The sequence below is a fragment of the Ciconia boyciana genome, chromosome 4 (genome assembly GCF_034638445.1).
Source record: "Ciconia boyciana chromosome 4, ASM3463844v1, whole genome shotgun sequence".
In the NCBI taxonomy this organism is placed as follows: Eukaryota; Metazoa; Chordata; class Aves; order Ciconiiformes; family Ciconiidae; genus Ciconia; species Ciconia boyciana.
In genome coordinates this window covers 93,440,682-93,459,376 of record NC_132937.1, presented here as the reverse complement: position 1 = coordinate 93,459,376, position 18,695 = coordinate 93,440,682, and the positions used below count along the sequence as shown (strand labels likewise).

At 42.8% G+C, this 18,695-nt stretch overlaps 1 protein-coding gene across 4 annotated transcripts in view; it reads right to left on the bottom strand.

Annotated features, from left to right (window-relative positions):
• Positions 1 to 18,695, bottom strand: part of PLPPR1 (phospholipid phosphatase related 1) — a 134,724-nt gene that overhangs the window by 22,032 nt on the left and 93,997 nt on the right. For all 4 annotated transcript variants that reach the window (XM_072860639.1, XM_072860637.1, XM_072860636.1 and 1 more), the window contains one exon: positions 12,989 to 13,177. In XM_072860639.1, coding sequence (XP_072716740.1) covers positions 12,989 to 13,168 — 180 coding nt within the window. In that variant the 5' untranslated portion in view covers positions 13,169 to 13,177. The remainder of the gene's footprint in view (positions 1 to 12,988; positions 13,178 to 18,695) is intronic.

Genomic DNA, 18,695 nt, shown 5'->3' with positions numbered 1-18,695 from the left:
CATTGCTAGTGTGGTCCCTGCCATAGCTTGGCCTGGTGACAGCAGTCTCTCAGAAAATGCCTGGGAAAAGTCCCACAAGGAAAGCTGCATGCAGCCACTGCTATTTATGCAGAAGGAGTTTATCCATTTGGCCACGGGTGGTACACGCCAGCTAGTCTGAGGGCCAGAGGATGACTTCTGGCCTTTTTTATTTACTAAATGTCCTGTTTTATTTATTAAAACATCAAAAATGAGGTCTCCAGGGATCCACTGATCTTGATGTTAGCTGTGCTTATGTATTACGTATTTTTTTGCGATCAGAACATTCATGCTTTCTATAAAAATGATAACTGCTTCCCATAGGATTAGGATCAGTATTTCCTAAGCACTCAGAATTAACTTAAGTCCATTGCACAGCAGTCTACCTGCCCTAGCTAAAGCTGGACAGAATTTGATCACAGGCTTTAGAGGCAGAGACAGTCCACTCACAGTGGGCACTTTTGAAAAACCCACCTAACATGTTTTGTCAGCAGGCTTCAGAAGGGGAAACTGGGAGCTACTTAGAAAGACAGAGTCTGTAATGAAAGTCTTTAGAAAAAGAAAGCCAGTCTGAGGTGGAAGAAATGAGCTTTTAAAAGGGAAGCACTCAGAAGAATTAATTCAATACATTATTGTAAGACACAGAAGAGGAATCCATAGTGCTAGGGAATGGTCAGAGAAGTGCATAACAAAAGCATGTGCGCACACACGTGTGCATGCAGACACCCAGAGTTAGTATAAACGTCAAGGAACTAGTCTTAGTTCACTTTGACTGCTGGAATGGTATGTTGTTTCAAGGGCAACAATTTATCCTTATTAAGCCAGATGAGCATCCTTATTGATTATTGACATTCAAGCCAAGTAAGCTCAACCTCTTTATAATTCTAACCGCTGATGGCAAGAGATGTGGAGTTGTAAAATGTATGTCGATAATGGCATCTGGGGGTGGGAGCTGATGCATGGGAGCCGCACTGAAATATTGCCTTCATCCCATTTCACTCCATCTGCTCTTAACAGAATTGGCAAGCAGTTCAATAAGCTCAGCTCACTAACTACGGGGTTGGGAATTAAGAAAAAGACCATCTGCACTAAAGCAGTTTAAAACTGACACTCTGTTTCAAACCATTTATTATTTGAATTATGATAATGTTCAGAAGTTTGAATTAATGCTTTGGCTCTCTGTCTGCCTGGGGCTGTACATACACACTGAGAGACCATTCACACCCTGAGGAAATTCTACCCTGTGAAGACAGGGGTTAGTGGACTTTAAAAAACCCAAACTTTTGAAATAAGAGAGACTTATGTATAAAACATGTTAATAGTCCTCCTTTAACAATACATCCATTTTTAAAGCTCCTTTGCATCAGAAGTTAACTGAATATTTTCCCACTTCAATTCCCAGCTTTATTTCTATAAATTTATCTGTCTGGCATACTCCTAGCAACTCCCATGTGGATAGATCAGCTCCACTTAGATTTAGGAGTAAATTTTGCCAGGCGATAAATCTGTTCAATTCCATTCCACTGATTTAAGCAGAGTTATCCCAGATTTCCTATAGTATAACAGATCAAAATGTGATTTTTTAAGTGAACAGTGCCTTTGGTTTAATACAGAGTTTAGGTATATAGTAATAATGCTGTATTTGTGAGGTGATATAAGATGATACAATATAACTGAACTATTCTTGTTGTGCTATCTCTGGTACTGAATTTAGTTGTCTGAACTTGAGGATTTTGTTTCCTTGTTATGTTTAATGTGGGCTCTAGAAAGTGAGCCTTGCTGTTCTCTAAAAATTCAATGAGGGCCTGGGCACCTAGTTCTAATAGCTAATCTAGCTGTGCAAAATTGAATGTGGTCTGAATAGTTCCTCAAAGAACTGATTTTTTTTTTCTCCAGGCATTTCTGAAGTCAAGTAACTCCGCGAATTCTCACGATTCAAAACCTGATGATTCTGCCTGAGCAGGGTCCGCATCCAGCCAAGTTGTCCAGCTGGCCTCCCAAAATCAATCACTGACACTGTTAAGTACCATAGCTTCTGCCAGAACAGAATCAGCAGCCCAGGAATTGGTACGATTCAGTTCTAAATCTGAAAGCTAAATATAGATACACAGATATGGGTGGAAAAAGAAAACAGCAAGCAAACTACTTATTTCTGTTTGGGAAAACAATGCAAGGTTAATGAACTGTTGTATCATACTGGCTTAATTAGTTAGGAGAAATGGCAAGAAAATGGCACTGGAGGTTGAGGACTGAAAGCACTGAGATCTGCAGTCTGGGGTGATGCAGGCAATAGGGAAGCAAAGGTAGTGCCACTGGATGTGATTTTGTTCTTGATTTCCTGAATGCAATAGCAGCTCAACTACACTGAGGTTATGTTGCTTGGACGCTCTTGCTCACATTTCTTTTCATATTACTATTAGGTAAAAATACTACGATGATTCCCCAACGCCCCAGTATGAATTAGAAATACCTACCCAGCAGTCATTATTCCTCTGCTGATTTCAACCTGTCCATTGAGAAAACTTCAATTTGTCCTGCCTTCCCATTACTAGCAGTGTCACCAAATACTTGCTCCTCAACATTCAGCTCTCAAAAACCTCGGCTGCACATGCTTTACTTATTTCCTGGCTCCTCCTAAGCAAAGAGACAGATAAAATGATCTGTCCCATTTTCCTCTTCAACTGCCCTTTGTCCATGATAGCTTTGGAAATGATAGTTCTTCAACTTGTGAACTGACATTTTCAGACAGTGAAATATCACACCTTCCCCTTTCAAGTTCTCAGCACAACATGAGCACCTAATTCTCCCTGCACTCCTGTACAGGTTGCCAGCAGTTTGTTAATTTAATTATCAATTTAATCAACAAAACAATGTCACTTGCTTTTAAAGGGATATGGAATCTTTATATTTTTATTTTTTTTTCCTTTAACACTTTCTGATAAGCTCACAGTCTCCTTGCCAAATGGTTCTTTGCACAAGTGCATTCTAGAAATGGATTGGGGTAAACCGCAAGAAGAGCTGTTTCTGTAAGGATAAATTAAGATAAACTGTCCAGGAATGAATTTGGGTTACAACTAAGACAAGGTTGCAGAAGAGTGGCATCCTGGAGCAGCAATCCTGCAGGAACTGGGCAGTGGGTTGAGGGTGGGCGGCAGCCTTGAAGAGTTATATTCAATTTAGAAAAGTAATTACTAATGATGCTGACAGCCAAAGATGGGTCCACCCTTAAGACTTCTGTTCTTTTTACTAGTTTCTTTCATTCAGGACATTAGCCTTGCACCTCAAGTCAAATCCTCTAGCAAAGCTGAGTACTGCACCCCTGCTTCACTCCTGCCATGCTAGCAGCCAAAATCCTCCCCCTTAGTCATGTTTCTCCAGACTCCTGTGCATGCAGAGTGCCCCAGTCTGGGTCCTCCTATGCACAAACTGGCTCCTCACCAGTCAGTCACACTGGCCCAGTCTTGCCTCCTTTTTTAGAATCATAGAATTGTTTAGGTTGGAAAAGAGCTTTGAGATCATCAAGTCCCCAACCATTAACCTAGCACTGCCAAGTCCCACTAAACCATGTCCCTAAGCACCACATCTACACGTCTTTTAAATACCTCCAGGGATGGTGACTCCACCACTTCCCTGGGAAGCCTGGTCCAATGCTTCACAACCCTTTCCGTGAAAAATTTTTTCACAATATCCAATCTAAACCGTCCCCGGTGCAACTTGAGGCCATTTCCTCTCTTCCTATCACTTGTTACTTGGGAGAAGAGACCGACCCCCACCTCTCTACGGCCTCCTTTCAGGTAGTTGTGGAGAGCGATAAGGTCTCCCCTCAGCCTCCTTTTCTCCAGGCTAAACAACCCCAGTTCCCTCAGCCGCTCCCCATCAGCCTTGTGCTCCAGACCCTTCACCAGCTTCGTTGCCCTTCTCTGGACACGCTCCAGCACCTCAATGTCTCTCTTGTAGTGAGGGGCCCAAAACTGAACACAGCATTCGAGGTGAGGTTCAGCTGGCTGTCAACCAGCACCCCCAGGTCCTTTCCCACCAGGCAGCTTTCCAGCCACTCTTCCCCAAGCCTGTAGGGTTGTATGGGGTTGCTGTGGCCCAAGTGCAGGACCTTGCACTTGGCCTTGTTGAACCTCACACAATTGGCCTCAGCCCATCGATCCAGCCTGTCCAGGTCCCTCTGCAGAGCCTTCCTGCCCTCGAGCAGATCAACACTCCCACCCAACTTGGTGTCATCTGCAAACTTACTGAGGGTGCACTCGATCCCCTCGTCCAGATCATTGATAAAGATGATAAACAGAACTGGCCCCAATACTGAGCCCTGGTCACACCACTTGTGACCGGCCACCAGCTGGATTTAACTCCATTCACCACAACTCTTTGGGCCCGGCCATACATTTTCCCTGCCTCCCTTTGAAAACTCACTACGGATTCACTGCAACTTAGTCAATCTGCTCGCCCCTTGTCTCCAACGGGGTCTGACCTGACGGCCTCCGTGCAGCCCCACATTGCTGCTGGCAGAAGCTGCATCTCAGCAGCCCTCCTACCTCTCATTCACTCACTCACTTAGGGGTGACAAATGGGAAAACACTATTTTTCTATTTGTTTCTCACACTTTCAGCGAACGCTGGGGTTGTGTGAAAGTTGCCACAGACAGTTTTCATTTCAGCTGCAATTCCACACAGATAAAGAAGGAGCAGCGTCAGCCAGGGTGCACAGAAGAGATGCAGGAAGCACAGTTGTGCCCACAGCCTGAGACTGCCTGAAATCTCCCTGTGAAACAACACCCTTCTGCTGCTTCCCTTGAAAAAGTACAGCTGATGGCATGTCTGATCTCAGCAAGAAGATGAAGATGCCATATTAGGAAGAATTATGTGAATTACAGCTGTCTGTCTTTTCTATGCATAAAGTTTATGTTATTCTGACAGTTTTTAAATCTTTCAACTTGTTTACTCTAACAGCATCCTTGTGACACAGTCCATCCTTGTTAACACCACTTTATACGTAGAAACTGCATCCAGAAACATCCTACTACACACAAAAATCTCTGGCAGCAAAGAAAATTGAACCTGGGTCTCGGGACATCATCGGTCTCCATTCTGGGCAGGTTTCAGCAAGCTCTATGATGTTTCCTGAATCCTCTATAAGAATGTGTGTGGCTGCATTTTTAATGTCACAAATAGGAAGACCTAAATTAATCAAGTCTGCAGCATCCAAATAGCAGCCAAGGAGAGGAGCGCATACAAGGAAGGCACTGGCTGTGAGACAAGCTATGTGCAGAGTGCTCAAAAACAGAGAATATAAGCAGATGGGGGTTAAGGGGCTCAACTCCAATCAGCCAGTTTCAAAATGACTCCACACAACTCTCCCTGGGAAAAGCAGGCCTGTCCACCAAAAGGTGACCTTTGCAAAGTGCTCCAGCAGGTGTTTCATCAGCACGGGCTTGCATTGGTGGTGCACCAAAAGCAATTCTCCCCTTTTGCAATCACGGTGTTATCTGAGGACTGCATTAGCACAGCTGCCTCTTCAGGCTCTACACGGGAGCTCATGGCTCCGTTCATCTGTCATCAGTTAAATAGCAGAAAATTTTCACTAGCACTACAGAATGCAGCGGCACGGAACCACACAGCGATTCAGCTGGCAAGGGGCCCCAGAGGCCTCCAGTCCAACCCCTGCTCAAAGCAGGGCCAGCGCAGACCGCAGCCTTGAGCAGTCGTGTTACGAACGTCCTCAGGAACAGAGATGCCACGGCCTCGAGGGGGGCATTGTTGCAGTGCTTGACTACTGTCATTGTAAAAAGATTTTTCCTAGTATTTAATCAGTTTATTTTCTTGCAGCTTGTGTCCATTGCAGGGTTGCCTCTTGTGCTTGGAACAGTCTGTCTCCATCTTCTCTACAGTCCCCACTAAGAACATGGCTCATATTGACTTTCATGTAGTGATGTTAGTTCCTTAATTCCTTAAATCTCCCTCGCAGTTAGCCTTAGGCCCTGAGGGTTATTGCTCTGCCATCCTACCTGCTACCTACAGTGCCAAACATTGACAATGCACAGCTGAGACTCCACAGTCAAACCCGGGCGGCAAACACTAAGCAACATTCATATTGAGAAAAAAAACCTTAGGAGGCAAGCGGTCACTGAGGTCTGCCTTGGCACCCCCTCCAGGACACAGTATTTCTGCTGTGATCTGCAGCCAGGACCCTGACCCAAGCCTGCCTGGGAGGGCAGAAGCTTTCCCTTAAAACACCAGTACCACGGCTGTTCATGAGGACTAGGGATCAGCTGAGAGTTTTCTCAGACACTCTCTCATCTTTGCCATCACCATCCAGACAGATCTTCTCTAGCCCACAGGAATCAATGCTGTATTTTGCATAACTGTAAGAGGAAATGAAGCAATGTCTTTAGCTGAACATTGCAGAGCCAGCTCACCCATAATCTTCTGAGGACAAAATCTTAATCTACATTCAATTACTTATTATCTCTTTTTCTTGTTGTTGTTGTTGTTCAGTGAAAAAAACCAGCAAAGAACAGTTAAAAGTCCTTTTCCAGAAAAAGAAAATTGGTTTCCTTTATTCCAAGTAAAAAGGGCCAAAACCCACAATTTGGATTCTAGCCTGCCCAAAACCCACAACTGCCTTATCATTGTGCTCAAAAAACCAATTTACTGTGGTAAAACTGCCTGAAATAATTATACTGCAGTTCCAATCAAGAGAAGAAATTTCCCACAGCTCTGCATTCTTCCTCAGAAACTGGCATGTGACCGGGACCATTAGGAAGTCCTGGAGACACTGGCAGCAGAAGTGCCTGGAAGTGTTACACCGAACAAACAAGGTGTATTTATTTTCCAGAATGGTGTGTAAATACCAGAATATAAACATTTACACAGAGTCAGGGGCACACCTTGGCCTCACTCTTACGTATCCCGGCTTGTCATTCACCACTTCACAAGCTAGGTCCTTGGCAAGCCTCAAAGAGAGGGAGACAAGCCACCACTCGCAGAGGACCCCCGACAAGCAGCAGGGCGCTTCCTCCAGCCTTGCCCTGTGAGCAACCCCAGCTCTGTTTCCCGACAATAAAAGGAAGGTGTAGCCAAATGCCCTTGAGTGGAGATCCCCCTCCTCCGCGACCAAGCTGAAACGGAGGCCAGCCCTGACAGCCAGGACCACGCAAGCGCCATGTGTGGTACATCTCCTTGGAAAAGGGACGTATCCTTCCTTAGCAAGGAGTAAGGGACGCTCCAGGCATTGACACCGACCTCTCCTCCCCGCTGCCACCCAGCTTGCCACGCCGGCACAGGGGTGAAGCATGGTGGGTGGGAGAGCGTAGCGCAGGAGTTTGTCCTTTCTGGCAGCACCGTCACCAGCAGAGCCTTGGGATTTCTGCCTGAAAAAGCTGGGAAGAAGCTATTGTAACAGGGCTCTGAGCTGCATTAGCTCTCTTGGTTTTCCCAGCATCTGCTGCTGAGCAGCCACAGGGGAATCAGCCAACACAGGCAGAAATTCCCTGGCTTCCCTTCTAGAAATAAATCACTGTAATAACATGGCTGTACTAAGCCAAAGCCAAGGAAGCAAGGTGGCACAGAGAATAGGAAAACCATCTAAAAGAATTATGTTTCAGAAGCTTGGGAGGTAAGTGCAAATTGTGGAGACAAGTTTGAACGGTTTCCTCCTGCTTCAGGTAAATTTGATCAACACTGTAATTAATCTTCTAATTTATAATCAGACTAGTTTGGTTTGACTGATTCCAACATCATCTGAAAACAAATACTCCTTTGCACAAATTAATAGCACTGGCCAGTTAACAATTATATGTAGGCTGCCACTTCCTCCCTGGAAATGGAAGGAAAGAAACTGAAGATTGCGTGAAAACAGTAGTGGCACTTTCTATTCTACTTTTAGGAAAAAAAGAATGGTGCCCTTGAAGCTTTCTGCTGCTGTTCAGTATTCATTTCAGTGAGCTGGCTCTGTTCCTAAGCCTCTCTGCTTCTCTTGGGTGGGCAGACAAATCACAATGGATGGAGCAGTGCAGGCAGCAGCTCTGAGCTCTGGAAGGATTGTTTAGCACCAGCTGGGGAATTGTCTGAATTGCAGTAACCTCGTAATGGGGAAAGCTAGTCTTGAGGGACACTAATGAATGTGGTGGAGTCATCCCAGAATATTTTTAAGGAAATGGCTTGAAAATTTTTCCACTTCAAGCATTGTTTTCTTAAAGTTGTCATACTGGCAAAAATTAAAAGAATTATTATTTCTTACACACCTCCCCAGTATTTTGGAATTGACAGTGAATTGAAATATCATGCTTTCTCCCAGGCTCTGCATAACACACTGCTGTGGGATAGGTCACTTTTAAATATAAGCTCCGCCGCTTAAACTTTAAAGCTGCTCTTAATTTTTACATTCCCTATCACTGGAAAACCAGCTGAGTAAAATACCTATGATTTACCTCCAGGAAAAGGTTTGCATTCTAAGACCTCCAACTCTGAAGAAAAATACAATTATTCTCTGGCTAATTTCACCTGTTCTGAAGTACCTATAACCACCAAAATGAGGGGCTGTCTGTCTAAAGCTCTGTAAGGCAGAGGTCAGCTATCCAAATGTGCAGACATGTTTAGGCCACCCAAAGCCCAAGATAAAAGCATTTTGGAAACTTGGAAACTTTTGATCCTTTGAAATGCAGTGGAGGCAAAGACCGAAGTTCTGTGCTTTTCTTGCAAGGCCACAGAGACAAATATCCTCCTTCTCACTCCCCTTCCCTGGTCCCCAGAGACTGTCTGGTAGGTACAGTACCCAAGTGCTTGCCATGACTGTCAAGGATGGTACCTTACTGTCTGCAAAAATTAAAATGATAACCATAACTTCTACTTTACCGTGAGATAGGCTGAAAGCATTCCTATACCCATCTCAGCACGACAACAGGAACACTGTAAATTTAGCCGTTGTGCAATCACCAGCCACCAACAATGTCAGTACAACTGAAATCAGCCTGCAAGAAGGGGAAAGTCTCTGAGAAAAACAAAAAAGGTATTAGAAACAACTGGCATGAGATGAAGACGAAACCATACATATCTTTGTGGCACCAGAACCTACAGATAACTACAAGTTCAATCCAAAACAGACAGGATTCCAGGAATCCCCCTTTTCTACCAGTGCTGGCAGCAAAATTTACTACTTGAGTCTCAAGATGTATGTTTTAGGCGATAAATCACTAAATCTGAAATAAGATGGCCAGTTTTTTCTTTACAAAGAAAACCATTTTTTTCCTTATGTATGTGCAATTTACTACTAAATTCACCATATCCTACTACTTTGCTGCAAAGATGCTAATACCACCACACTCAGAAAATTAAAAATGAATAAGGCAGATGAAAGCCTTTGACCTATCCTCAGTGGAACGTTTGGGAGAAAAATGCATTTCACAGAACAGAGTCAGGCATACATGATTTTAATTTATTTAACAATGTCATCGTGAGATTCAGGCATCTCCCCTTGCAAGAAACTCTCATTATCAGAGACTAAGAGGTTACCAGTAGGAGCATTAAAAGACTTTTGTAATTCTGATTTATGATAATTAACTACCCAGTGTAGCAGAAAAAAATGGTTAAAAGGAGTCAGTGGCATCACATGTTTCAAGAACAACAAATAAAACTGCAGAAAACCAGGCCAATCTCATTTATTTTGCCACTAAAAGTGCAGGGAAATGCACATACAGTGCTACCAACCCACAACAGCACTTCTGAGAAGTGTTGTCAGGGAAGAAATAAAATACATGCATTCATTTTCCCCGTGGCCACTGTCATAGCCAAATGACTGAGACACAAAGATATTCCATTAAATTTACAAAGATGTTCCCTTTTGGCTTGCAAGCATTATAACACCTCACAGCTATGCTGAAATCAGGGCTTTGAGTCCTCTCCAGACCTGTGCACACAGGACTGCACTTAAACACTGCTTGTGTCTCAGATGAGGGAGCTTGTACTGACTCCTAGACTATTTTCCATAGCTCCAGAAACACTGTTAACTAGTACCATGACTGCTCCCTCATTGCTGCTGGGTTCCACCCCTTCTAACAATAATCACCACTCTCATGCCATGAGGCGTCAGGACAGTGGCAATATACAGGCAACACAGACAGATCAGATTTGCTACTGTAAATCCTCTCAGCCAAACCAACCAATTTGTTGTCAGAAAGTGAAGCAACAAGTGCCTTGCAGAGGAGAAACAAGTAATTGTAAGGAGGGACCGGCGTTACCTTTGACTTAAGTAATTTCTTCACAGTGGAGCTGCAGGATGTCAGTGACTATTCCTGAGAGCGAAGTGTAGAGAGTGAAGATACAACTTAACCCACGGTGAATGCACGCAAAGCTCCCTCCCATGAAGCACAGCTGTGTGGATTCTTTTGTTTGTGGGGTTTTTTTTGTTTTGTGGGTGAGTTTTTTGGGGTTTTTTTGTTGGTTGGGTTTTTTTTTTTTTTTGAGAGAGAGAGAGTACAATTATCACAGTATAAATAGAAATGGCTGTGCTTGCTCCTTTCACTGAAATCCCTGGGACATTCCACTGGATCAAACATCTCTTCCCAGACTGTGACAGTCTGAATGGCAGGTAGCACCCATTCAGGTACCAGATGACAGCTGAGGATGCTCACACTCTGAGTGGTCTGACCAGCAGTGCAATGCAAGGGCAGAGTTTAGGGAGGCTCTGATCTCGCTTTCTGTCTCATTTACTGGCTTTCTGTTAATGAGCATTGCCAAAACTCAGTCTGCAGAGTCAGCTACTAGCTGAAGCAGAAGTCTGAAATTAGCCTGCAAGGAGAGGAAAGTCTCTCAGAAAAAGACGGGAATGAGAAATCAAGTGAAATTACTCATATAAAAACATTGCGCTGAGCACCAGTCAGGAGAACAGAAAAATACTCCTCTGACATATGCCCTAGTTGAAGATTAGCCCAATACTAATACATTAAATAATGTATTAATAATACAATACAACAATACAAATAATGCAAATAATGTATTAAATAATGTATTAATACATACTACATTAAAAACAGAAATAAAAATGTTTTCCCAGGAAAGTTTGATCTATTGTCTCCTTGAGGTTGTATGTAGACATCACAATGAAGCATGGTGCAAAGAGCCCTGTACTATCCCTGCCCATGTCTTCTCTAGATGAAGCAGCATAGCCAGTGTAATGACATAGCATAACCCAAGAAGCAGAGCTTACTAGCTTCTATCCAGCACTGTATCCAATCATCTAGGATGATTACTGTACTTCTGGACCCAGGCTAGTGTCTCTACACAGCTTGAATTGTATGAGATAGTCAGGCCAGCTCCACACAGCACTAAGCTGAACATTTCTCCACCCAAAAATTTTATTTGGCATTCACTACAGTCTTTCATTCTTTGTGTTTAACATGGGCTATGGAAACTGCAAAACCAGCGTTGTTCATCTCCTCAAGAAGACTCCAATTCAGCTTTCCATAAATAAGAGTAACTAGGAAAAACTTCTTGGGCCACTGAAAAGAAAGAAAATGCTGATCCAGTGGAGCAAAACTTGGAAGGTTTGTAGCAAACTTTGCCAGAGCAAGATTTTAAACAGAAGATCCAAATAAAGAGCAACATTCTTACTTCCACTTGCCCACCCAATGCTGTGTCACTGAATCAAGTGACAAACCTGCCACTAACTTCACTGTTTCGGCATCAAGGAATGGTAGTGACACTCAATCTTCCCTTAAAAACATTGCCTGTGAACGTTACTTCCCTAAACGATGGCACTATGTTTTTATGGGGGAAAGTTGGAGAAATGTATGTATTTTTTCATTTGCAAATCATCTATCACTGCAGCATGAAGTAAAATGAAAGTCTTAACATTCAACTGAGATTCAATACAGAAAATAATAGTTACTGCAGAGGATTTTCATAAACCCATGATGTAATCCAATTCAAAACCCCTACTCATTTTCAGAAAGTGTCCTGTACCAAAAACTATAGCCTCTTCTGCAGATCTGTTTCATATTTTGTATCATGCTCTGTGTTACACTGTTCCATGCATTAAAATTACTGCAGACCAAAACTTAAAATGGACTACGGTGCAGCATTCACCTCTCACAAGTAAATACATCATGCACAGCTTTAACCAACTTTTTAAAGGGATGCAAAGCAAAGTTAATATAAGAAAGAAATACTACAGATAAAGAAATAAAAAGAAAGACAAAAAACAACAAAGTACATAAGGACACAGTCTGATAGGAATTTATCAATGTAATTACAAATGCAGCAAAGCTGGCTATTTGTGAAATTTGCAACTTTCTGCACTGAAAATGGAGAAGGGCCAAAGTTTTGCTAACCAGTGACTGCAATAATCTGTTTGGAATTGTATGTACTCAGCTAATTGAATATTTTCATCTGTTGAGAACAGCTATATTGCAGCTTATTGGTTGGATAGTAAAGAAAATCAGGTAAAAAAAAGTTAAGTGGATGTGACTGCCAAAAATAAAGAGATTATAAATCAAAAGGAAATAGCATTCATACTTTTCTTTGTATTGAGCATCTTTCTGCTCATCTAAGCCTTTTAAAGCCCTTCAACAGTCCTTTTAATATAGCAGCAAATAATCCTGGATATACTGCATGTCTCACCCAGCTTTTACTTCATCTTTATCCTGTTTTCTTATTTCCACTAATACATCACCTTTGCATTAGAGCCTCTCTGGAGCCCAGGCAATTCACAACTAATCACTGAACTGAGCAAGCTATTGTAAAAGGCTTAACAAGCCTACCCCTCAGTCTTGCATTGTGATTACCTCAGAATAATTACTTCTGGAGATAACTGATGAAGATCATATTAGGCTAAGGCAAAACAGAGACCCGGCTAAGTGTAAATCAATTACAGCTGAAAAGAGAGGAGAGGGGACAAAGATTTTACAGGACTATTGCTATTATTTATGGAGCAGTTGTGGAGAATTCATATAATTTCTTATACTTACAATAGCTGTCGGAGTTGAAGCCAGCACACAGTAGAGCACAAGAGGTGAAATGAAGCTCTCATCTTCTGTTCCAGGGTATGGTTTCATCAAATTGCCATCCTGACAGAAGAAACCTTGGATATGCACCTGAAAAGTATCGGTGCACTCGAAGTAGTAGGCGAGCAGAACAGTCCCAGCCATGATGACAAGCTGAAAATACAGCATGGTCACACAGAGATGTTAGTTGCTTTTTTAACAGATGCAGCGATGCCTTCGAGCTACTCCAGTCCTGCAGACCATCCTCCCTTTATCGTCACCCTGACAGCCCTCGTAATACTGGTGTGTGAGTGTGTGTGTTTCTGCGCGTCCGCTTTGCAACATCTGTTACATAAACCTTTTGGCAAACGACACTAATGAACGTCTCAGATAGGAGTGGGTCCGTAACGCGGCTTGCACAGGGACGGGAGCTTTGACAGCTACTTTATCAAAGGGCATGTGAGTGTCAATGGCAGCAACGATCAATGAAAGCTAGCAGGACGAGGGGCAGCGCTGCAGGAGCCAACAGTGACAACCTAAAACCTGTGCACAGTGGTAGGGAGCTGGAAAGGATTATTACAAAGGATAAAGGAAGCTAAAGCCAAAATGCTTCCCCGCTGCAGCTGCACACCCATGCTGGGGAATGTGCACCCTGTGCTAATCCCCTCTGTGTCCCAGATGAAGACTCATCCAGAGGGAAATCTGCCTCCTGCCACTCACCTTTCCTTGGAGCTGCTGCTTACGAGTAATGCTTTAAAAGTCTGCTCAGAAATCCTGACTCCCCGAACAACTGGTTGCACTGCCTGGCTTCCCCACTCCATCACAGCTGCTTTTCAAAAAGACTCTGGCTTGAGTCTGGATCTTCATCTTTATGCATATAAACTGCAAGGAGCCTTTCTTGTCTCTTTTTTGATAGTTTATTGCTGGCTAAATAGGCTGGTTGGAAAACCTCAGCTATCAACTTTTTTTGTGTATATCCACAGTTATTGCTCATGAGCTATTGTCAGTGTCTGTGTCAGCTTCCCACGCTGCTTCAACAACACATCTCAAAACAACCTCCCAAAGGTGGTCACTAATGTCACCTCACTAAGTTATGTGGATATACTAATTCATCATTCTTGTTCCCTTTCTGCCAGATCGCAAAGGAAATCTCACGTCACAACCCTCATCACTTAAAAAACCAGCAATATTGATTTGGAAATTATGACAATTACAGGATCTGATTCAGAATCTTCTTTATAATAGATTAGTGCTTCCTGCCACTATTACAAGAGTTGTCATGTACACAAGTTATCTTGCCACACCACCAAAATAATAATAATAAAGAAAGTGAATTAACAAACTCCAAACTGGCATGTTTTCAGTATTTTGCCTCCAAGATTTCTGCATCAAAACTGTGTTGCTGTGAGATTATTGTAAGAATAGACCTTTAAAAAAAAATTTGGCAACTTCGTCTCAAAGATACACTTACAAGATGCCCATGCATTCCTCTGGCCTAACCTTGCACATACGCTCTGACACACAAGCCATTAAAGTCATAGTGTATTTGAGAGGGTGTTGGACTAAAATAAGAAAAAAACATTAAATCAGAGAAATCACTGATGAAAGTAGAAGATCACTGAATCACAGAGTGTTTGAGGTTGGAAGTGACCTCTGGAGGTCACCTGGTCGACCCCCCCTTGTCCCTGCGCAAGCAGGGCCACCTTGAACCCACTGCCCAGGAACATGTCCAGGCAGATGTTGAGTATCTCTCAGGATGGAGACCCCACAGCCTCCCTGAGCAACCTGTAAGATAGACTTACGCAGGACAAAGTAAAGCCAAAGTTGAGAGATTCTGCACCTTCCCCCATTTTTTACCTTCAAAATGAGCAATATCATTTTGTAGCCAGATTCTAGAGACCACAGACTAATTCCACCCCTGGAAAATACAGCCTGGATTGTTTAATGTTTTTAGCTGAACCAATTAGCTCTATGGATTCAAACATCAACTTCCACTGATTACAGAATTATGGTACCAAGTGAAATTTATATAGACAAAGCACATAGTCCCTTTTTAGAAGCTCAAGCAAGTAGGAATCTACATAATTATTTCCCCAAAAGATGCATATTTTCTCTCTCTTCCACCCTGATTTACAGCATGAATGTAATACATCAACATAAAATGCTAATCAAGCATTTGTTTTCCAGAGATTTTGGCTTCCTTCAGATGATTCAGTAACTTTAAGATCCAGAACCTTGAAATCTACTGCCCCACAATGAATTGCAGATAACCTAACCATGTGTGGTCAGTACCAGGCCATTGCTCTCTGCTGCTCCTTCCCTGTGTCCTGCGGAGTCCAATGGAGACAGCCGGAACTGGCTGGAAACTCAAAAGATTTAGTCTGTGTACTTTTTCCTATGCAATATCTACCTCTAAAGGTGCATGAACAATTGTATTCTTTCATGTAATTTTATCTGGATCATAGAATAATAGCTTTAGATGGAACTGCTAGAGTATTCAATTTCTTAAGTGTGTAGCTGAAAAAGTACTTACTTTTTTCAGCATTCAGTTGTTTATCCTGACATTTTCAAGACCCCATACCTGCCCCAAAGGATTTTTCTTTTAACAAGCGTAAAGCAAGATGCTGTTATTTGTGTATTTCCCGGAGACCTCTACAGCATCCTGGATGAGTCAGTGGGATTCCCTATAAACAAACACAGTCTTATAACTGAGGACTTAGAAGACCTGAATTTAACTCCTTGAGCAGCTATAGATTTCCTAATCAACCTTGGGCAACTCAGTTTTATAAATTAACATTAGAGGAAGGCAATGACACTATCACTGCTCTACCTGACATGGCCAGATAAACACATTAGACATTACAGGATGCCTGGATATAGAGGTATTTAAGCTCAGTTCCAGCATCTCATATGCCCGGGGCTGTCAGAAGCAATCATCTGGCCCACCCTTCCTATCTCAAACATACCCCCAGACATGCTTTAGGTTGCCAGCCCCAGCCAGCATACACAGGGGAGAGAACAGGAGGTGATACAATAGAGACAGCTGTTTTTTCCCCTGTTACTGGGAAAGGGAGAAAGCAGGTACTGAACTTATATCCTTCTTTGGGTGTCATATGGAAAAATCACTTTTCAAAAAATGTGTTTTTTTGATACAGGATGAAAATTTCATTTATACCAAATGTGCTCTCTAGCCAGTGGTTGCACAACTAACTTTGACCTTCCCAGTGCCAAATGCTGCCTCAGTGTTGCATGAAAACACCTCCTGCATATAAAATACAGCTCTAGTCTGACTTATGTCAATGCTGACCTACAACACCACAGATACCTCAATAATAAACCCAGTCCCGGTCACACGTCAGTTTCTGTGTTTTGTTCTTCTGAGAAAGAAAAAACATATTATCTGCAAAAAGAGATTTGATGAGTCCCATGATGACAGGGATGATGTGAGGTACAGAAAGGACAGTCCAGCTATTACTATGAATGTGAGCAATATTTTTGCTGCTCACACAGTCAGTAAAGACCTGACCACATTTGTGTGGCATGTTCCTGTGCCTCATGTTGAGTATTCACTGCTCTAAGCAGCTTCTCAGCAAAAGGCAAACAGAAACATGAAGAACTTCTTTTCTTTTTCCTTTCCCTTCCCTTCCCTTCCCTTCCCTTCCCTTCCCTTCCCTTCCCTTCCCTTCCCTTCCCTTCCCTTCCCTTCCCTTCCCTTCCCTTCCCTTCCCTTCCCTTCCCTTCCCTTCCCTTCCCTTCCCTTCCCTTCCCTTCCCTTCCCTTCCCTTCCCTTCCCTTCCCTTTCCCCTTTCCCCTTTCCCCTTTCCCCTTTCCCCTTTCCCCTTTCCCTTCCACTTGGTGACTATTTCATATGTATTTATTGTGGCATGAGTGAGTTTTTTTCTTTGTTTGTGAAGGGGAAATTCTAATTGTAACTGCTCAGCAGTGGTAATTTGTGACTGGGGAATGATCTGGCACGGAGGGCAGGAAGGTCCAGCTGCAGAAGGGGCTGAACTGGCTGGAAGCAGGGATGCCAGAGACAGAACTACGCCCTGCAAGGGAGTGAAGTTTCCCTTGGTGATGAGAAAAGAAACAGCCACAGCGTTGTCTTGTAGCCATCCTGCAATGGGAGTGCTCAGGGGCCACCTTTGGGCAGCAGAGCTGGGCTGGGGGATGGACCCACGGCCTGGCTGAGGTGCCCCGTGCAGCTGCTCACGGGATGGGTGCTGGTGCGAGTGGATATAAGGAACCTGCTATGTGATGCATCTTTGCAGACTCCACATAGAACTGCCTATTGTGGTAGCACTCTGCCCAATGCATTGTTCATTAAATTTTTCTTTTCTATCTAAGCACAAACATGTGTTTAATTAGCCTCAAGGGGCACCATAAAAATTCCTCAACCTATGTTTTGATTTACTGGTCACAGATGCCTTAATCAACTTCAATCATGTAATCTTTTTCCATTTCTAAAGCTAGGACCTAAAATGACAGATGCACAAATCCCTGATTTTTGTAGCCACAGTCGTTTTGTAGCTGGTAAAAACTTTGCGTCTTCTCCCTATTTTCAGGTTCACAGCCATTGAAGGAAGCAGTGAAGAAGAACACGTAGGTTGACTTAAGATAAAGATACAAAACATCCAGTTACATAATTCAGAAAACACAATGCAGTTTAACAGTCGACATTTTGCAGTGTTTATTTATTAATCCTTATCAACTAATTTCCCTGAGTTTACTTGGGAAAAATTTAAAATGCTCAATAATTCAGTTTAGAAAAACAGCCAATGAATAGAAGTGTCTAAGGTGCTTAATGGCCTCCATTACCACAGTATTTAACCATGTCATAATCCTTAATATTTATCATCACTACTCCATTGCAAGATAAGAAAATGCTCTTATCACTATTTTACAGAGAGGGGACAAAAGTAGAGGAAATAAAATGACTGCCCTTAGGTCACAGTAGAGCCTGTGGCACAGCCAAGATATACCTTTCTTCTGGACTAGATTTTTCTGGATTAGCCAATGATCTGCACATGAAAAAGCTCAATGATATATGCATAGGTCCTGATTCTGCAGAAGCTCATTCATGACAGTGTTAAGGAAACACATCACGTGTCTGATTCAGCCCCATTTAAAAGCTCCTGCTTGGTTTTAGATCAAGCTTGACAAGCTGGACTCAAACAATTGGTGTGTGATTTTTCCTCAGAGCCAGCTATTTGAATGGATTAATTCTGTAGTACTCAACACCTGTCCCTCACCACACCATTAAATTCTGCACTGCCCTACAAGCCCACACTGATTCTGTCCTTGCAGACCTTCCTATCACTGCACACCCTTGCTCCTCTTTAAGTTGTGGGAGTTCTCTGCAATCAAAAATAACTTTCTTAAAATAACCAAGAAATATGAAGCAAGTCTTGCAATCTTCTTTGGGCAATTGGTAATTGTTTGGTGCAGGTGCTAATCAGGTATTAGTGTAAGATTGTGTCCTGAGTATAAAGAGAATCTTCAAAGTAAGCAGTACAATTCAGTCACACTAATCCCAGGGCTACTGGGATACATGCAGAAATCCTCCCCTTTACCTTTATACTCTGACAGCATAACTCGGAGGCTACTGCACATCCAAAGCAAAATTATTACAATACCAGATAGTGGGACTGAAGTCCCAGACTGCATACACTCTCTTCATTCACTGCAAAGC